The sequence below is a fragment of the Oncorhynchus gorbuscha genome, unplaced genomic scaffold (genome assembly GCF_021184085.1).
Source record: "Oncorhynchus gorbuscha isolate QuinsamMale2020 ecotype Even-year unplaced genomic scaffold, OgorEven_v1.0 Un_scaffold_1440, whole genome shotgun sequence".
In the NCBI taxonomy this organism is placed as follows: domain Eukaryota; kingdom Metazoa; phylum Chordata; class Actinopteri; order Salmoniformes; family Salmonidae; genus Oncorhynchus; species Oncorhynchus gorbuscha.
The window spans coordinates 1-20,686 of NW_025746219.1; the positions used below are offsets into that span (position 1 = coordinate 1).

Here is a 20,686-nt window from a genome sequence, read left to right on the forward strand (position 1 = left end):
AGGGGCTTGAAACTGTGCTGTCGTTTTGACCCTGACTAACGTGGTTTTAAACTTCAACAAGTTCAGCTGAATTCACATGAATATTGACAAGCTTTTTGTGGCCTGTCAAAGCATCCTGCTGTTTCCAGTTGTACCTTGTCACTGGGTTATAACATCCAGCAGTAGATCTCTGCTCAGGAGAAGACTTGATGTTCACGCTGTATCGGTGGGTTCCAATTCAAATAACTTTATTGTTCCCCAGGAGACCAACTCTGGTGGGAGGAGTTCATGTTGCTGGCCAACATCTCAGTAGCTCAAGATTTATGATGAGTTCTCAGAGTGCGCTCTTCTCAGGAAGCACCCGCCCCTCCTCCATCCAACTTCGACATCCTTAACAAGCTGCCAAGTCTAAGGTACATCTACGTATTCAGACTGACTAGACCTCAACATCTAAAACAAGTCTAATGACATCTATATATTCAGACTAGACATCTATAACCAGTCTAATGACATCTATATATTCCGACTAGACATCTATAGACAATACTTCTGTCTAAAACACAGTTTTAATAAGACTTTATCTTTTTGAGGACAATTGTTTCCTTTCGGGTCGAAGGACAACGAAATAGGGACTGACGTAGAACCTTCAGTCTAATGTAGTCCTAACGTTGTTGTTTCTGACATCAGTCTAATGTAGTCCTAACGTTGTTGTTTCTGACATCAGTCTAATGTAGTCCTAACGTTGTTGTTTCTGATGTCAGTCTAATGTAGTCCTAACGTTGTTGTTTCTGGCAGTCTAATGTAGTCCTAACGTTGTTGTTTCTGACATCAGTCTAATGTAGTCCTAACGTTGTTGTTTCTGGCAGTCTAATGTAGTCCTAACGTTGTTGTTTCTGACATCAGTCTAATGTAGTCCTAACGTTGTTGTTTCTGACATCAGTCTAATGTAGTCCTAACGTTGTTGTTTCTGACATCAGTCTAATGTAGTCCTCACGTTGTTGTTTCTGACATCAGTCTAATGTAGTCCTCACGTTGTTGTTTCTGACAGTCTAATGTAGTCCTAACGTTGTTGTTTCTGACATCAGTCTAATGTAGTCCTAACGTTGTTGTTTCTGACATCAGTCTAATGTAGTCCTAACGTTGTTGTTTCTGACAGTCTAATGTAGTCCTAACGTTGTTGTTTCTGACATCAGTCTAATGTAGTCCTAACGTTGTTGTTTCTGACATCAGTCTAATGTAGTCCTAACGTTGTTGTTTCTGACAGTAGTCCTCACGTTGTTGTTTCTGACATCAGTCTAATGTAGTCCTCACGTTGTTGTTTCTGACATCAGTCTAATGTAGTCCTAACGTTGTTGTTTCTGACATCAGTCTAATGTAGTCCTAACGTTGTTGTTTCTGACATCAGTCTAATGTAGTCCTAACGTTGTTGTTTCTGACATCAGTCTAATGTAGTCCTCACGTTGTTGTTTCTGACATCAGTCTAATGTAGTCCTCACGTTGTTGTTTCTGACATCAGTCTAATGTAGTCCTAACGTTGTTGTTTCTGACAGTCTAATGTAGTCCTAACGTTGTTGTTTCTGACATCAGTCTAATGTAGTCCTAACGTTGTTGTTTCTGACATCAGTCTAATGTAGTCCTAATGTTGTTGTTTCTGACATCAGTCTAATGTAGTCCTAACGTTGTTGTTTCTGACATCAGTCTAATGTAGTCCTAACGTTGTTGTTTCTGACAGTCTAATGTAGTCCTAACGTTGTTGTTTCTGACATCAGTCTAATGTAGTCCTCACGTTGTTGTCCCTCCCCTCAGGACATGGTGATCCACACGGACTCGGCCAAGGCTCTAGCTGACTCTCTGGACGCGGCCCAGGTGGACGGCTTCCCTTACTTCAACACCTTGCTGCGTATCCTAGCAACACGCTGCATGATGCAGGCTGTGTACTTCTGCTCCGGGATGGACAGTGACTTCCACCACTATGGACTGGCCTCTCCCATCTACACACACTTCACCTCACCTATCAGACGGTGAGAACACACACTTCACCCATCAGCGGGTGAGAACACACACTTCACCTCACCCATCAGACGGTGAGAACACACACCTCACCCATCAGACGGTGAGAACACACACCTCACCCATCAGACGGTGAGAACACACACCTCACCCATCAGACGGTGAGAACACACACTTCACCTATCAGACAGTGAGAACACACACCTCACCCATCAGACGGCGAGAACACACACTTCACCTATCAGACAGTGAGAACACACACCTCACCCATCAGACGGCGAGAACACACACTTCACCTATCAGACAGTGAGAACACACACCTCACCCATCAGACGGTGAGAACACACACTTCACCTCACCTATCAGACGGTGAGAACACACACTTCACCTATCAGACGGCGAGAACACACACTTCACCTCACCTATCAGACGGTGAGAACACACACTTCACCTATCAGACGGCGAGAACACACACTTCACCTCACCTATCAGCGGGTGAGAACACACACTTCACCTCACCCATCAGACGGTGAGAACACACACTTCACCCATCAGACGGTGAGAACACACACCTCACCCATCAGACGGGGAGAACACACACTTCACCTATCAGACGGTGAGAACACACACTTCACCTCACCCATCAGACGGTGAGAACACACACTTCACCTATCAGACGGCGAGAACACACACTTCACCTCACCCATCAGACGGTGAGAACACACACTTCACCCATCAGACAGCGAGAACACACACTTCACCTATCAGACGGTGAGAACACACACTTCACCTCACCCATCAGACGGTGAGAACACACACTTCACCTATCAGACGGCGAGAACACACACTTCACCTCACCCATCAGACGGTGAGAACACACACTTCACCTATCAGACGGCGAGAACACACACTTCACCTCACCCATCAGACGGTGAGAACACACACTTCACCTCACCTATCAGACGGCGAGAACTCTCTCTCTCTACTCCTGACTGGTCCACACTCCTCTACTCCTGATTGGTCCACCCCCCCCCCCCCTCCCCTCTACCTCTAACTGGACCACCCCCACCCCCTTCTCTACCTCTGACTGGACCACACCCCCTCCTCTACTCCTGACTGGTCCACACTCCTCCTCTACTCCTGAATGGTCCACCCCCCTTCTCTACCTCTGACTGGACCACCCCCACCCCCTTCTCTACCTCTGACTGGACCACCCCCCCCCCCTTCTCTACCTCTGACTGGACCACCCCCACCCCCTTCTCTACCTCTGACTGGACCACCCCCACCCCCTTCTCTACCTCTGACTGGACCACCCCCACCCCCTTCTCTACCTCTGACTGGACCACCCCCACCCCCTTCTCTACCTCTGACTGGACCACCCCACCCCCTTCTCTACCTCTGATTGGTCCACCCCCTTCTCTACCTCTAACTGGACCCCCTTCCTCTACCCCCCCCCCTTCTCTACCTCTGACTGGTCCAACCCCACCCCCCTCCTCTACTCCTGACTGGTCCACCCCCTTCTACTCCAGACTGGTTCGTCCACACCCCCTTCCTCTACCCTGACTGGTCCACCCCTTCTCTACTCCAGACTGGTTCGTCCACACCCCCTTCCTCTACCTGACTGGTCCACCCCCCCTTCTCTACTCCAGACTGGTTCGTCCACACCCCCCTTCCTCTACCCTGACTGGACCACCCCCTTCTCTACTCCAGACTGGTTCACCCCCACCCCCTTCTCTACTCCAGACTGGTTCACCCCACCCCCCTTCCTCTACCCTGACTGGACCACCCCCTTCTCTACTCCAGACTGGTTAGTCCACACCCCCCTTCCTCTACCCTGACTGGTCCACCCCCCTTCTCTACTCCAGACTGGTTCGTCCACACCCCCTTCCTCTACCCCTGACTGGTCCACCCCCCTTCCTCTACCCTGACTGGTCCACCCCCCTTCTCTACTCCAGACTGGTTCACCCCACACCCCCTTCCTCTACCCTGACTGGTCCACCCCCTTCTCTACTCCAGACTGGTTCACCCCCACCCCCCTTCCTCTACCCTGACTGGACCACCCCCCTTCTCTACTCCAGACTGGTTCACCCCACCCCCCTTCTCTACTCCAGACTGGTTCACCCCCCCTTCTCTGACTCTCTGGTTCGTCCACCCCCTTCCTCTACCCTGACTGGTCCATCCCCCTTTACTCCAGATTGGTTCGTCCACACCCCCCTTCCTCTACTCCTGACTGGTCCATCCCCCCCCCCCCCCCCTCTCTGGCTCTCTGGTCCACCCCCTTCTCTACTCCAGACTGGTTCGTCCACACCCCCCTTCCTCTACCCTGACTGGTCCACCCCCCTTCTCTACCTCTGACTGGACCACACCCCTCCTCTCCTGACTGGTCCATCCCCCCTCCTCTACTCCTGACTGGTCCACCCCCCTTCCTCTACCCTGACTGGTTCTGATGTGATTGTAACCTCTACAGATACTCTGACATCATCGTGCATCGGCTGCTGGCTGTAGCCATTGGAGCAGACAGCACTTACCCAGACCTGATGGACAAACACAAGCAGTCTGCCCTCTGCAACAACCTCAACTACAGACACAAGATGGCCCAGTACGCACAGCGAGCCTCTGTAGCCTACCACACACAGGTACTGGACTCACCCAACACACTGACCTGTTAGAGCCTCTAACCTTCCACACACAGGTACTGGACCCACCCAACACACTGACCTGTTAGAGCCTCTAGCCTTCCACACACAGGTACTGGACTCACTATTTAACCAGGAAGTCCCATTGAAGACGAGGGACCCATTTTTACAAAAGGACAACTAGGTCATATTCATTAGTGCACCGTAGCAAAATGCTCTGCAACGGAAATTGGAAAAATAACATTTCTTACTGGACATTTCCTGGGAAGTCTCCTGTTTCCATCTGTTTGACGAGATAATGTGTCGTTTCCTCCAGCTGTTCTTCAAGAGCAGAGGCATCCTGAACGAAGAGGGCTTCATCCTGTTTGTGAGGAAGAACGCCATCATCGTCCTCATCCCTAAGTTTGGTCTGGAGGGAACGGTGTTCTTTGAGAACAAAGATAAACCCAGCCCCAAACTGATCTTCAACGAAGAGGTATCCTCGTTGTGTCAGAGAAAATTAAAGCTTTTTTTTGTGTGTGTATGGATCAACTGTAACTCTCTGTGTGTGTGTGTGTGTGTGTATGGATCAACTGTAACTCTCGTGTGTGTGTGTGTGTGTGTGTGTGCAGGCTCCTAGTCTGACGGTGGAGGGCCACTCCTTCAACATGTTTGACAAGGTCAAAGTGACCATCAGTCTGGATGCGTCCAACGTCCAGCACCAGAAGATCAGGATGTCCCTGGTTGAACCTGTGGTACGTTTGTTGTTTCAAACTGAATCTCTCTGTAATTACAGAGATCCCATGGTGGTCATTTCCATGAACTAAAACCATGTTCAGGTAACGGTTTGTGTCCGACGAGGTAAAATAGCCTTCTGTCAAATCACTCATTTCAGGCCTGGACATGTAACTGATATGGTTGTTGTTTTTCTAGATCTCTGGAGTGAGTGTGGCGCCGTCTGAACCAGAACCAGAGGTCAAGAGAGCTAAACTGGACCGTTGAACAACCCCATCCTCAGACTGAAACTCTTCTCCTAGTTCAGTTTAGAGTTATTTTAAATGTCTAGCTTTTCTCTTCTACATTACAAGCCTTCAGTCAGAACCTTTTTTTCCTTGACCTATAGAAAGTCATCCTTCCAGGTAAATGTTAATGGGATGATTTACTGTGGCAAGACATAATGACCCATGGGGTTTGTACGGTCTATTCTGGAAGGAATGTTACCTTGTAAAACTCCCAATAAAGCTCTTGGTTTTAGCCCATGTTCCTTTTCTCATCTCTTTGTCTAGTCTCTGTTTTGTGATTGGAGTCGGTGCATTTCATTCACACGTAGCCAGGAAACTGAAGAGTAGCCCAGTTGTACAACATTTAATGTGTCTCAGTGGTCTAGTCAGAACGTTACACTCATTCATAAAACATGTCATTTAATCAGCTGATGGTGGCTTTGTTTAAAGGGGAGCTCTGCAGTTATACAAATATTTATAACAAAATGTACAATAAATATCCTCAATCACAGTTCACATTCCCGTAATTGTTTAACTGATTAAAAATAATGCTAAATTCACAATCAACAAGAATATAAAATGTATAAATACATAACTGAGTCAATTTTCATCTGTCCCTTGTTCATGTCAACACTACGTTTTCCAAAATAGCACCTTATTCCCAATATAGTGCACTACTGACCAGGGCTCCAAAGTAGTGCACTATATAGGCTGCCATTTCAACTCCACTACGAGGGACAGCTAGCGCCAATAGGAATTCATTTCAAGGTTCATTTGTGCGAATGGCGGCATCTAAACATTGTCACTTAGCCGGGATGTTATTCAGTACACGATTCACTCTAAACAAAAGCGTTTGGCAACAGTTTGTTTCTATTGGACAAATTCAGGTAGGTTCCATGTCTAGAGTAAAGGGTTTCCAACAGAATCCGACTAATGAATACACCCCGACACGGCTGCTTTAAAACATGGCAAAACATCATCATTGGCTTTAGGTGGGAGGGGCTTCCTTATGTTCTCCTCCAATCAGCTCACTCAAGGGTGTTGAGGAAAAACAGTCTGGAAAACAAAAAAAGTATTCTCCATAAGCTGTACCACGTCAATCATGGTTGAGCAATGTTTAAACTCACATTAAATACCATCCAATTCTGGTGTCAGAGGAAAACCCTAAACATTGTCAAAGGCTCCAGCAACCAAAGTTATTCTCTCTGCTCCACAGCAAGAGGTACCGGAGTACCAAGTCTGGGACCAAAAGTCTCCTGAACAGCTTCTACCCCCAGGCCGCCAGACTGCTTGAACAGCTTCTACCCCCAGGCCGCCAGACTGCTGAACAGCTTCTACCCCCCAGGCCGCCAGACTGCTGAACAGCTTCTACCCCCCAGGCCGCCAGACTGCTGAACAGCTTCTACCCCCCAGGCCGCCAGACTGCTGAACAGCTTCTACCCCCAGGCCGCCAGACTGCTGAACAGCTTCTACCCCCAGGCCGCCAGACTGCTGAACAGCTTCTACCCCCAGGCCGCCAGACTGCTGAACAGCTTCTACCCCCAGGCCGCCAGACTGCTGAACAGCTTCTACCCCCAGGCCGTCAGACTGCTGAACAGCTTCTACCCCCAGGCCGCCAGACTGCTGAACAGCTTCTACCCCCCAGGCCGCCAGACTGCTGAACAGCTTCTACCCCCAGGCCGCCAGACTGCTGAACAGCTTCTACCCCCCAGGCCGCCAGACTGCTGAACAGCTTCTACCCCCCAGGCCGCCAGACTGCTGAACAGCTTCTACCCCCAGGCCGCCAGACTGCTGAACAGCTTCTACCCCAGGCCGCCAGACTGCTGAACAGCTTCTACCCCCAGGCCGCCAGACTGCTGAACAGCTTCTACCCCCAGGCCGCCAGACTGCTGAACAGCTTCTACCCCCAGGCCGCCACACTGCTGAACAGCTTCTACCCCCAGGCCGCCAGACTGCTGAACAGCTTCTACCCCCAGGCCGCCAGACTGCTGAACAGCTTCTACCCCCAGGCCGCCAGACTGCTGAACAGCTTCTACCCCCAGGCCGCCAGACTGCTGAACAGCTTCTACCCCCCAGGCCGCCAGACTGCTGAACAGCTTCTACCCCCCAGGCTGCCAGACTGCTGAACAGCTTCTACCCCCCAGGCTGCCAGACTGCTGAACAGCTTCTAAGTTAATCCCTTTTTATTTTTTTTCTGATCTGGCTTTTAACTTCGTTGGGTTTGGGCTCATCAGCAAGCATTTCACGGTTACCTCAGTCTTAGCGTGGGTTCCGTTACCTCGGTCTTAGTGTGTCTGCTGTGGGTTCCGTTACCTTGGTCTTAGTGTGTCTGCTGTGAGGGAAGACCTCGTCGGGGTTGTGTGCTGCGTCAAACGACTCCTTACTCTGGCTGTCTGAACTCGTGGCATCTATCAGGCTGGCGGTGCCAGCGTATGTGTTGTACCCACTGTCCACCTACACAGAGCAAACAGGCAGTTCAAATCACTCCCATTAACATGGTCATCAAAAATACAAGAATAATTCAAAGTACGTGACCCTTCTGTGTACATTCAACCCAATAACATTTTAGTGCAAAAAATGTCAAAAACACAGTGATTGAAACATACATATCAGTGTAACTCTTCCAAAAAAATGTATAAACATGAAAATGCCTTTACTGAAATGTAAAACTGGTGTCCAGCTTGTCAGAGGTCTATTCTGTTGTGATTAGAGCGTTTTAGTCAGTAGACGGCCGTCAGGATACAGACCTGCATGCTGTTGTCATAAGGGATGCTGCTTCCTTCAGCTAGCAGAGACACAAACATATGAGACGCCTCCGCGGCCATCACGCTCGCCCCCACACGGGAGCTGGTCAACCGGACACCAACAGGAGTCACACCTCCTTCCTCCTCCTCCTCTTCCACAGGAGGTCCACTTCCACCTCGCCGTTCTCCTCCACCTCCTCCTCCATCTTCACTGAGTCCAACAGAGGCTGGTCCATCCCCGAACCCCCATCACACAGCCTCTCCATCCCCAGCAGACCCCCACTGGTCCTGGGTAAACACGGCTCCGGAGAGGGGAACAGGAGCCCATCTCCATGGGTGGTAGTGAAGTAGGACACATATTGCCCTGGTCCAGGAGGGAAGGTTGGGGGAGATGGTTGGGGTGAGGCCCAGCAGTGGGCTCCGGGTCTGAGCTGAGGGTTGACCTGGGTCCGGCCCGGGGCTGGAGGGAAGGGTTGGGGAGATGGTTGGGGGTGAGGCCCAGCAGTGGGCTCTGGGTCTGAGCTGAGGGTTGACCTAATCCGGCCCGGGGCTGGAGGGAGGAGCAGAAGTGGATGGGGAACAGCCGTCTACGTAGGGGCTCTCTGTACAGGAGTTGATGTCCATGTCTGGGAACACCTTCAGGGGTCACGAAGCTCAGCTTCCTCCTCTCTCCTAGACAAGACAGACAATCACGGCATCACTCAAATGACCAACAGCATGGATACCTTTTCACCTAATGACTTGACTCAACAGGTCGAGGTCCGTAAAAGATGACTGTGCAAATCTGCACAGACATATTCAATCAGTTTCCATAGATACCGTCTCCAAAGCCGCATCAGGTTTATGGTATAACAGAGCATTTGAGACACAATAAGGACATAAAACACCCCTTTAACAGACTTGTATACCTGCTACGGGTGTCTGTGTGAACTGGGGGCCCGATGGGGACAGGGCAGGGGACTGGAAGCCAGCAGGAGAAGACCGCTCAGGGCACAGGGGGCTGGTGACACTTCCCAGGCTGTAGGTTCGGTAACGACCCTGGATAGGGCTGGACGAGAAAAGACCCTTTGAAACAAAGAGAGAGACAGCGTCTCATTAAAACAGCAAGAGAGAAAACAAGTGGTTATGTCTTTATTTGAAATCCTTTGTGATTCTTCCTCACACAGATTCCCTTAATTGTACACACTGGGCAGACACCATTGACATTGAATAGTGGCACACTTACAGTGGAGGGGGTCAGGGCAGACATGCCAGACAACGGGCAGGACAGAGGAGAGGCGCTCATGGGTGAGAGGAAATCTCTATCTCCTCCCCCAGGGGCTCTCCTTCCCCCTCCTCCTTCTGGGCTGGGGGGTTGGAGGACTCAGAGCCACTCCTTGGCCGTCCAAAAACAACTTCCGTCTCAGAGACGAGGAGCTCAGGGTCTCCTGAACCTGATCCTGCTGAGACACCTCCTTCAATCTGTAGTATTCTCCTGGGGTGGGCGAGGGACAGCCGAGAGAGAGACACACAGACAGACAGAGAGGTTATTTGAGACCTGATAAGGGTTCTTGGCAGTTGGGTAATATCTGCACAGAGATAAACATGACGTGTATGGAGTGTTCACGGACATGTAAAGGTTTACCTAATATTTTGTCCAGGTGGAAGTCCACAGGTAAGGACAGGACTGTCTGGCAGCCTACTGTGGTCTTTTTAGTTGGTAGTGGCTCTTCTAGTATCAGTGGGGACATGGAACCTGAAGATAGAAGCTCTTACACATTTAACATCCATAGAAATGGCTGAACATAACAGTTACTCAGGAAATAGAAAATAAAACACTATAATGTGTGTGTGTGTGTGTGTGTGTGTGTGTGTGTGTGTGTGTGTGTGTGTGTGTGTGTGTGTGTGTGTGTGTGTGTGTGTGTGTGTGTGTGTGTGTGTGTGTGTGTGTGTGTGTGTGTGTGTGTGTGTGTGTGTGTGTGTGTGTGTAAAGCGACTCAACTCCAACTCATTGGATTCACTTACTCTTCCCAAAGTGCACCTGTGCTGATTTCTGTTTGCTTGTTGGTTCTGTCCATGGTGAAGGCACAATGGCACCTTTAGTGAAAAACTGCTCGATGGCATTCTGACGTTTCTCCTCGATGTCAGAATCCATCCTGGATGTTTTCAAAAAACAAAAACAAAGCTGTTACCAGACCAATAAACCAATACCCCCAACCTCTCAGCAGCGGTTCTATTTCAAAGTGCTCCCCATTTCTCGTGTGCATTGTTAACCTTATCCTGGTCAGAGTTCCTCACCTGGTCTGACTGCAGTACAAGGACTGGTTACTAGTTCCTCACCTGGTCTGACTGTAGTACATGGACTGGTTACTAGTTCCTCACCTGGTCTGACTGTAGTACATGTACTGGTTACTAGTTCCTCACCTGGTCTGACTGTAGTACATGGACTGGTTACTAGTTCCTCACCTGGTCTGACTGTAGTACATGGACTGGTTACTAGTTCCTCACCTGGTCTGACTGTAGTACATGGACTGGTTACTAGTTCCTCACCTGGTCTGACTGCAGTACAAGGACTGGTTACTAGTTCCTCACCTGGTCTGACTGCAGTACATGGACTGGTTACTAGTTCCTCACCTGGTCTGACTGCAGTACAAGGACTGGTTACTAGTTCCTCACCTGGTCTGACTGCAGTACATGGACTGGTTACTAGTTCCTCACCTGGTCTGACTGCAGTACATGGACTGGTTACTAGTTCCTCACCTGGTCTGACTGCAGTACATGGACTGGTTACTAGTTCCTCACCTGGTCTGACTGCAGTACATGGACTGGTTACTAGTTCCTCACCTGGTCTTACCTGCAGGTACATGGACTGGTTACTAGTTCCTCACCTTGTCTGACTGCAGTACATGGACTGGTTACTAGTTCCTCACCTGGTCTGACTGTAGTACATGGACTGGTTACTAGTTCCTCACCTGGTCTGACTGCAGTACATGGACTGGTTACTAGTTCCTCACCTGGTCTGACTGCAGTACATGGACTGGTTACTAGTTCCTCACCTGGTCTGACTGAGGTACAAGGACTAGTTACTAGTTCCTCACCTGGTCTGACTGCAGTACATGGACTAGTTACTAGTTCCTCACCTGGTCTGACTGAGGTACAAGGACTGGCGGTGGATATCCTCAGCATCTATGTCCACAGGGAGCAGGCTAGACATCTCATCTATGTCCCATTTAAACTTGGCTGGTGTCTGAAAACAATGATCAAGAAAACATTGAAAATAACAATTCAGGTAGTGATTGAAGGAACGTCACCAGGTGGCTCTGTAAAACAGGTGATTACGTTCACAAGAGGACAATGACAGGACTTCTGAAGGAGACAAACATGTTAACTGACTTGTCCTTCAGGCTATCGAAGTGGGTGAACTACACAAGATATGTATGAGACCAGACCATAAATGTGTACAAAATATTAGATTGACAGACTGACCAGGTGAAAGCTATGATCTTTTATTGATGTCTCTTTTTAAATCCACTTCAATCAGTGAAGATGAAGGGGAGGAGACAGGTCAAATAAGGATTTATAAGCCTTGAGACATGGATTGTGTACATATGCCATTCAGAGGGTGAATGGGCAAGACAACAGATTTAAGTGCATTTGAACGGGGTCTGCTAGTAGGTGCCAGGGGCACCTGTTTGAGGGTGGCCAGAACTGCACCACTGCTGGGTTTTTCACAGTCAACAGTTTCCAGTGTGGATGAAGAATGGTCCACCAAACAAAAGACATCCAACCAACTTGACACACCTGTGGGAAGCATTGTAAAGTCAACATGGGCCAGCTTCCCTGTGGAACGCTTTCTACACCTTGTAGTCCATGCCCCCGACGAACCGAGGCTGTTCTGATGTCAAAAGGCAATGCAACTCAATGTTTTGTACACTCAGTGTAGGTTTACACTTACGGTTCCGGAGGTCTTGGAGGACTTGAAGACAGAGGGGCTGGGGACCACGGATTCTTGCAGGCGATGGTAGTCGTTGGGGCTCTCGAAGGGGTTACGGATAGCTGCCCTCCCTGGAGTCTCAGGAGTGATCTGGACATCTGGAAGATCTCCCATAGTCTGGCCACAAACCTGAACCCATTGATGCAGGAATTCAAACATGAATTCAGCTTTGATCCAGTATAAATAGTATGCTAATCTAAGTACTAGAGAAAGCCAAACAATTACTGTAATACTATCAAGAGAACAAACCTTACTTACGTGAAAGAGTAGCTAGCTAACGTTAGCTAAACTAGCTGGCTGTTGGTCCCACAATCTAGTACATACTTGCTATCCCAAACGTTTCGTTAAATGCCTGGCTAGCTAAGGCTTCGGCAACTATTCTGAGAGGTTCATTTGATAGATCTAATTCGATATGTTATTTTATATTAGAGCCCTGATACTTACAGCAGCTGCAGGGAGTTTTCAGCACAACCAAAATAAGGTTCCAGAATCAGTTGTTTCAAACGTTGATTTCAATTTTCCCACAACCCCCATTGACCAATAGAAATTAACAGGAAGTGCCTGATAACCAATCCGATTGAAGATTTCAGAACGCTCCAAATTTACATCGACGTCACTTCCTTTCGCTTGTGTGGTCGTTAGTAAGCTAACTAGCAAAGTATATACTCATGGTAGACTTTATTAACAAATGTACTATTTCTAATTTATCCAAATGACGGGGTTGTGATAGTAGAAGTATTTTTGTAAATCAGCTTGAACTGTTGAAGTTGCTGTTGAGTTAATCTCGGAGGTCCCACACGAACTGATCATGGCTAGCAGTGCTAATGCTAACAACATGAATGCTGTCCGAGAAACGATGGATGGTGAGTTAGCTAAACGTTAGCTTGCTAGGTTATGATAATGTCTGTTGTAGAACCTAGATATGTGTTTTTACCAATGTGACACACTATTGATTGCAATGCCTGAAGTTTGGCTTGACAGTAAGGTAGTTAGCTAGGTAACTTTAGCTAGCTAGCTAGCTATTTATCACATTTCGTTCTGTACCCATGGCAACAGTCCACCACACAACAGTATTAGCGAGGACACTTACCTTGAAAGGCGACATGGTTTAAACAATACAGCTCGTTATGTGCCAGACACTGGGTATCTAGGGTGCCAATTTCATGTTCTTATTTTCTCTCCTACTTTTCCCCACAAGTGCTGCTGGAGATCTCTAGGCTATTGAACACAGGACTGGACATGGAGTCTCTGTCTATCTGTGTCAGGCTGTGTGAGCAGGGCATCAACCCAGAGGCCCTGTCTTCTGTCATCAAGGAGCTACGTAAAGCCTCCGATTCACTAAAAGTAAGGCCATGTTCAGGGGACAGGGATAGGTACTTACAGAATGGAGTCAATAGAGACACAATAGGACAAGGTTGTCCACACTTTTGAGAACCAAATGTTGTCTGTACCAAGTTTGTCATGTGGGCCCTGCTATAGAGACTCAATAGGACTAGGACTAAATGGACTCTGCTCTGTACAGGACCGTAGCTCTCCAGGAACAGGGTTGGAGAGCCCTGTATTAGACCTGCCCTGTATTAGGAACTCTGTATTAGACCTGCTCTGTACAGGACTGTAGCTCTCCAGGAACAGGGTTGGAGGCCCTGTTGGAGAGCCCTGGAACAGGGTTGAGAGCTCTGCTGCTGTACAGGACTGTAGCTCTCCAGGAACAGGGTTGGAGAGCCCTGTATTAGACTCTGCCCTGTACAGGACGGTAGCTCTCCAGGAACAGGGTTGGAGAGCCCTGTATTAGACTCTGCCCTGTACAGGGTTGACGCCCTGTAGCTCTGCTCCAGGAACAGGGTTGGAGAGCCCTGTATTAGACTCTGCTCTATACAGGGTTGGAGAGCCCTGTATTAGACTCTCCAGGAACAGGGTTGGAGAGCCCTGTATTAGACTCTGCCCTGTACAGCCTCTGTAGGGTTGGAGAGCCCTCTGCCCTGTACAGGACAGGGTCAATTGCTGTGGTTGTCCTTCACATAACTGCCACTGTTTTAATGAGTCCATTATGCTTCAATCTGATAGGCTAGATTTATTTCTGACTGGATCTAGGTACCTCCATCTCTGTCTCACCACTGTGTTGCACCTGTCGTCACAAACTTAATGTGTAAAAAGAATCTGCCAATATTTGTCTGCCTTCTGTTCCAGGCCTCTGACAACTGAAGATCTGAGACGGAGCCCAACAAAACAATTCTGCTGAGCGGAAGTCTTTTCACGCAGTCAAGTTTCACAATATTGCCAAATAGTGAGCGTCTATTACCCTGACCTATTCCTCGTGCCTCTGGATTTGATCCCTGGCTTCATTTGGAGAAATATGGTGTGTGTTTAACATTTGGTCTGGCAACATCAGTGGCCAATTCTCCTTGTGTTCCTGTCATCAGCTTGGTGTGCAATCTGACAATATGAATGACTGCAATGCCCTGATATCCAGTGTTTCAGTACCCCTCCCTCCCGCAATCATATAGGTTGTCAGTTCAGTCGTCTTTCTTCTGACTGAAGGAAGCTAATGATTGGCACTCCCCATCATCACACAGTGCTACAATGATGGGTTGTTTTCAATTCCTTCATGGCTTTTTGGATGTGTAAAAAAAAAGTCTTATTTATTGCGAATTGTGTGTAGTTTTATATGAATTTAATGTCTGTTTTTTTCCTTCAATGTCTGGCATGTCAAAGTTATTTTTTCTCTATCTCTCGAAGTGTCCAGGATTGGCAATGATGGATGGAACTCAATATTAAAAGTAGTTGCATTTTATATCCACCAGGTGGCAGTGTCTCTTTACTTACTCATTAGATCATGATAGTTCAGAAGTACTATACTTTTTTAAATATTTTTTTAATTTCACCTTTATTTAACCAGGTAGGCTAGTTGAGAACAAGTTCTCATTTGCAACTGCAACCTGGCCAAGATAAAGCATAGCAGTGTGAACAGACAACACAGAGTTACACATGGAGTAAACAATTAACAAGTCAATAACACAGTAGGAAAAAAGGGGGAGTCTATATACATTGTGTGCAAAAGGCATGAGGAGGTACAGTTTACCAGTAGAAAAGTTTACTTAGTTAAATTAAAAAGAGTCATAAGTGTAGATACTAAATCCTCCAAGTCCTCTGTCTGCAATGTTCTTCTGTTGAGGAATTCTCTGAAAAGGACTGGACTCCTGAGTGACGTAGTGGTCTAATGCACTGCATCTCAGTGCAAGAGGTGTCACTACAGACCCTGGTTCGATTCCAGGCTGTATCACAACTGGCTGTGATTGGGAGACCCATAGGGCAGCATCCACAATTGGCCCAGTGTCATTAGGGTTTGGCCGGGGGAAGGCTGTCATTGTAAATAAGAATTTGCTCTTGACTTGCTTAGTTAAATATCTTTCAATTGGAGATCTCAGGAAAATGTCTCTGCACAAGTAATAAGAAGGAAGAAGGTAGGGAACTAGTGGGTAACTAGCCCCCCCTAAGAACAATGTCTAATTGCTGACACAAAAAAGCTACATTTGGAGAAAAAATTGTATGTGGATGAAGGTCATTGCTTTGGCGAATAAACTATAGAGGGAAATAAATGGCTATTCACTTTTTTAGTTTAGTTATTTTATGAAATGTTTTTAGGAAAGGGGTGTTTTAAAGTGCCTGCAGTGCCAGTTAACACGGTAGCAGATTGTGCCAGTTACCCCGGTAGCAGATTGTGCCAATTACCGCGGTAGCAGATTGTGCCAATTACCGCGGTAGCAGATTGTGCCAGTTACCCCGGTAGCAGATTGTGCCAGTTACCCCGGTAGCAGATTGTGCCAGTTACCCCGGTAGCAGATTGTGCCAATTACCGCGGATAGCAGATTGTGCCAGATTACCCGGTAGCAGATTGTGCCAGTTACCCGGTAGCAGATTGTGCCAGTTACCCCGGTAGCAGATTGTGCCAGTTACCCCGGTAGCAGATTGTGCCAGTTACCCCGGTAGCAGATTGTGCCAGTTACCCCGGTAGCAGATTGTGCCAGTTACCCCCGGTAGCAGATTGTGCCAGTTACCCCGGTAGCAGATTGTGCCAGTTACCCCGGTAGCAGATTGTGCCATAGGGTTTCACACAAGTGTGTTAAAATCCATGTAATCAGTTTAATTTAGACATTCTTTAGTAAGTAATACTGAAAAGCTAAGTCTAGTTGTTTTTATTTGAATTATTTGAATAAAATATGTGGGGGGGGATGGTGTCATCATTAATATCCGCACTATGAAGAGATTTGATGTAAAGTCCCTTTTTAACTCACCTGCACATTCATTTTCTTTGCTCTTTGTTCCTTTTCAATACAATCCATGATGTACAATTGCACTAAATATGATTTGAATAATGCCAGGTTTTAAATCCCAGCAGTCTTTAAAATTTCATTCAGGATCAAAAGGTTTTCAATAGTTGTTTTTAATTCATTAAAAAAAAATCTTAATTGGAATGAATATAACTAATAATATAGAATGACAATAGGGTATAACATTTAATAACTGAACTAATGAATTCAGTGTAACATTGATGTGGCAGCTTTCTTATGTTCTGCTATTGCATTTGTACATACAGCACCTGTCAAACGTGTGTAACTCGGACTCATTCAATGGTTTTTTCTTTATTCGGACTATTTTCTGCATTGTAGAATAACAAGGCAAAGGGTGGCTACTTTGAAGAATCTCAAATATAAAATATATTTAGATTTGTTTAACACTTTTTTTGTTTACTACATAGATTCTATATGTGTTATTTCATAGTTTTGATTTCTTCACTATTATTCTACAATGTAGGAAATAGTCAAAATAAAGAAAACCCTTGAATTAGTTGGTGTGTCCAAACTGTTGACTGGTAGTGTAGGTCACAAATAAATCTATCCCCAGTCAAATTGGAGCACAACTCATGAGTTCCACTCCTACACTGCTCAGACCTAATCCAGTCCCCACCTGTTACTGAAAACAGGGGAGAGATGCCAATTTAAAAACTGCTGCACTCATCCAACATATTACTACTTTACTCAAAAATAATCTGCATGTTTCTCTCTTGATTATTTATCTTAAGGCTCTCCTACTTGTATATTTAAAGAACAATTATAGATCTAACTATATTTGTATATATCTACAACTTTTTCAACATTTCAAATAATTTAATCAATTTATCACAAAATCGTTTTGTTGAAATATCTCCAAAAGTTGTGATGAGGACATTTTTGTTGTTGCGTAAGAGCAGTGACAGACTAGGGAATGTGTTGGGAGGGGCAGTAACCCCCTACTACCTTAATATTGGGTGGGTGTTGTAGTTGAATAAGAGCAGTGACAGACTAGGGAATGTGTTGGGAGGGGGCAGTAACCCCCTACTACCTTAATATTGGGTGGGTGTTGTAGTTGAATAAGAGCAGTGACAGACTAGGGAATGTGTTGGGAGGGGGCAGTAACCCCCTACTACCTTAATATTGGGTGGGTGTTGTTGTTGAATAAGAGCAGTGACAGACTAGGGAATGTGTTGGGAGGGGGCAGTAACCCCCTACTACCTTAATATTGGGTGGGTGTTGTAGTTGAATAAGAGCAGTGACAGACTAGGGAATGTGTTGGGAGGGGCAGTAACCCCCTACTACCTTAATATTGGGTGGGTGTTGTTGTTGAATAAGAGCAGTGACAGACTAGGGAATGTGTTGGGAGGGGCAGTAACCCCCTACTACCTTAATATTGGGTGGGTGTTGTTGTTGAATAAGAGCAGTGACAGACTAGGGAATGTGTTGGGAGGGGCAGTAACCCCCTACTACCTTAATATTGGGTGGGTGTTGTTGTTGAATAAGAGCAGTGACAGACTAGGGAATGTGTTGGGAGGGGGCAGTAACCCCCTACTACCTTAATATTGGGTGGGTGTTGTTGTTGAATAAGAGCAGTGACAGACTAGGGAATGTGTTGGGAGGGGGCAGTAACCCCTACTACCTTAATATTGGGTGGGTGTTGTAGTTGAATAAGAGCAGTGACAGACTAGGGAATGTGTTGGGAGGGGGCAGTAACCCCTACTACCTTAATATTGGGTGGGTGTTGTTGTTGAATAAGAGCAGTGACAGACTAGGGAATGTGTTGGGAGGGGCAGTAACCCCTACTACCTTAATATTGGGTGGGTGTTGTTGTTGAATAAGAGCAGTGACAGACTAGGGAATGTGTTGGGAGGGGGCAGTAACCCCTACTACCTTAATATTGGGTGGGTGTTGTTGTTGAATAAGAGCAGTGACAGACTAGGGAATGTGTTGGGAGGGGCAGTAACCCCCTACTACCTTAATATTGGGTGGGTGTTGTTGTTGAATAAGAGCAGTGACAGACTAGGGAATGTGTTGGGAGGGGGCAGTAACCCCCTACTACCTTAATATTGGGTGGGTGTTGTTGTTGAATAAGAGCAGTGACAGACTAGGGAATGTGTTGGGAGGGGGCAGTAACCCCCTACTACCTTAATATTGGGTGAATGCACCAATTTGTAAGTCGCTCTGGATAAGAGCGTCTGCTAAATGACTTAAATGTAATGTAATGTAATGTAAATGTTTTTTAAGGGTTGCAAGATGAACTGTTAACAAGGCTACTGGTTGCAGGTAGTTGTTCCCTTCAGCAGGGCCCTTCCAAGGTGCCCTGCACAGTGGCTGAACATTTGTTTCCTGTGTTGTGGGAGCAGTAAGACACATGTGGTCTATCAAATACAGTCAGGCATTTAATAGATATATCTACCCAGGCAAACCGTATGTAGTGTATTGGCATCTCTGGGTTGGGGCCCCCAGTCTATCATCAAGACAAATGATGGGCATCACAGACTCGTTTTAATCTCCATAACAAGAGACTCACTGTGTTGGAAATTAATGAAAACAAGATTGTCTTTCATTTGAGTTGATGTGAAACGCGCAGGCAGCCAGCTGCTAAATGTGGAGGAATGAAGAAGAGAAGAAGAATCAACATTTAGCTTCGGTAGGTGAGAAAAGACTTCCATTTGTTCCCCGCCGCTGGCTCGGAGATAAATTAGCTTGTTTGTCTACCAGCCATCTGTTTGGTATTTGATATGTGCTGCGCACGGGACCCAACGTATCGAATACGGCGCGAGATGAACAGCATCATCATCATCTTGAGGCTGTAAATATGAGAGTTTATCATCATCATGTTGTAGGCTACAATAATAGTTGATGACCAATGGGGATGTTTGGATACAGCCAGCTGTGGCTGCTGAGACTAACCATATTACAATCAATGATGATTACATTACAAATATATTGTAGGCCTACAGTTAATGATGGAAATCAGACCTGTCTTTGTTATCATCACATTTCCAAATAGCTCAATCGTCTGCTTGTAGCACTGAAAGCGGCAATCAGCCGTAGTCTGTCCCTGTCCCTCCCCCCCTGTTTCGCCCCCCACCCCTGTTCCGGTAAAAGGCTGAGGGATGGGGCTGGAGAAGTTTCACCGATCTACAGTTTATAGTTAGAGCTATTGATGCAAGGACTGACCATCCATGATAATCAACATATTCATTTGAACCATGTTTCATATCGTGTTTGTTTCCATGTACTTTGTTTATAAACACTGTAGTAAAACAAGCTTATATTTTGGGTTCTGAAGGGGTACGACAGTTGAACTGAGTTCATGAGGCATTTATACTTTATATTATTCAAGAATCAATGGGTCCATATCATTCATTTATACAAATTAAGTCCAAAAATGGATGAAGCAACTGCTGATTTCCCCTTTAAACATTGTGCCCTTCAGCATCAGTTACTCAGTAAACAGTGGACTTCCTAGAAGTCTTTTTCCATTGACTCAGTGAACGTTACAGCAGTTACTTCAACCCTGGGCCTGTAGTCAGATCAACAACGAGTGACTCTTCCTCAGGAACGCAGCCTAGCAACTCCATTACCATTAGTTGACTGAAGAAGAGAGCAGTAAGGTCTGACAGCAGTTACTTCAACTCTGGGCCTGTAGTCAGATCAACAACGAGTGACTCCATTACCATTATTTGACTGAAGAGGAGAGCAGTAAGGTCTGAAAGGTGTCCTTGCCCCTGTTTTTAATCAAGCCTAATACAATTAAAGTGTGTGTGTTTCTGTCAATAAAAAGAAGCCGGGTTTGGAGCGGAGCGGAGCTGGTCTTGACTCCTGCTGTTTGCTTTGTTCATTAACAGGAGATGAGCAGATGGCTGCTGGTCTGACGGTCGCTCTGCCTCTCCTCTCTCTACCCTGTATGTCTGTCTCCTCTCTCTACCCTGTCTGTCTGTCTCCTCTCTCTACCCTGTCTGTCTGTCTCCTCTCTCTACCCTGTCTCTCTCCTCTCTCTACCCTGTCTGTCTCCTCTCTCTACCCT

General features: G+C 46.8%; 3 protein-coding genes across 3 annotated transcripts; 2 read left to right on the forward strand and 1 right to left on the reverse strand.

Moving 5' to 3' along the window:
* Nucleotides 1–299: 299 nt before the first annotated feature.
* On the forward strand, nt 300–5,877 carry LOC124022818 (exosome complex exonuclease RRP44-like). Its single transcript, XM_046337499.1, has 6 exons — nt 300–392; nt 1,786–2,000; nt 4,457–4,625; nt 4,942–5,100; nt 5,237–5,359; nt 5,538–5,877. Exons 2-6 carry the CDS (start codon nt 1,789–1,791, stop codon nt 5,604–5,606), a joined length of 732 nt encoding a protein of 243 aa, XP_046193455.1. The 5' UTR covers nt 300–392; nt 1,786–1,788; the 3' UTR covers nt 5,607–5,877.
* Nucleotides 5,878–5,953: 76 nt separating this feature from the next.
* On the reverse strand, nt 5,954–12,731 carry LOC124022821 (protein aurora borealis-like). Its single transcript, XM_046337501.1, has 12 exons — nt 12,581–12,731; nt 12,284–12,451; nt 11,469–11,575; nt 10,354–10,484; nt 9,974–10,084; nt 9,731–9,823; nt 9,575–9,687; nt 9,258–9,414; nt 8,793–9,021; nt 8,353–8,560; nt 7,919–8,059; nt 5,954–6,661 (listed from the first exon to the last, which is right to left on the reverse strand). Exons 2-12 carry the CDS (start codon nt 12,434–12,436, stop codon nt 6,638–6,640), a joined length of 1,467 nt encoding a protein of 488 aa, XP_046193457.1. The 5' UTR covers nt 12,437–12,451; nt 12,581–12,731; the 3' UTR covers nt 5,954–6,637.
* A 184-nt stretch (nt 12,732–12,915) lies between these two features.
* Nucleotides 12,916–15,119, forward strand: LOC124022819 (mitotic-spindle organizing protein 1). Its single transcript, XM_046337500.1, has 3 exons — nt 12,916–13,185; nt 13,521–13,666; nt 14,510–15,119. The coding sequence occupies exons 1-3, from the start codon at nt 13,131–13,133 to the stop codon at nt 14,522–14,524; spliced, it is 216 nt and encodes a 71-aa protein (XP_046193456.1). The 5' UTR covers nt 12,916–13,130; the 3' UTR covers nt 14,525–15,119.
* The last annotated feature ends 5,567 nt before the right edge of the window (nt 15,120–20,686 follow it).

Coding starts and splice junctions, on each gene's coding strand:
- LOC124022818 (XM_046337499.1), top strand. CDS start 1,789: ATGGTGATCCACACGGACTCGGCCAAGGCTCTAGCTGACTCTCTGGAC. Junction 2,001..4,456: donor TTCACCTCACCTATCAGACG/GTGAGAACACAC, acceptor TAACCTCTACAG/ATACTCTGACATCATCGTGC. Junction 5,360..5,537: donor TGTCCCTGGTTGAACCTGTG/GTACGTTTGTTG, acceptor TTGTTTTTCTAG/ATCTCTGGAGTGAGTGTGGC.
- LOC124022821 (XM_046337501.1), bottom strand. CDS start 12,436: ATGGGAGATCTTCCAGATGTCCAGATCACTCCTGAGACTCCAGGGAGG. Junction 9,688..9,730: donor ACGGAAGTTGTTTTTGGACG/GCCAAGGAGTGG, acceptor CCAGCCCAGAAG/GAGGAGGGGGAAGGAGAGCC. Junction 6,662..7,918: donor GCAGACACACTAAGACCAAG/GTAACGGAACCC, acceptor TTTGTTTTCCAG/ACTGTTTTTCCTCAACACCC.
- LOC124022819 (XM_046337500.1), top strand. CDS start 13,131: ATGGCTAGCAGTGCTAATGCTAACAACATGAATGCTGTCCGAGAAACG. Junction 13,186..13,520: donor TGTCCGAGAAACGATGGATG/GTGAGTTAGCTA, acceptor TTTCCCCACAAG/TGCTGCTGGAGATCTCTAGG.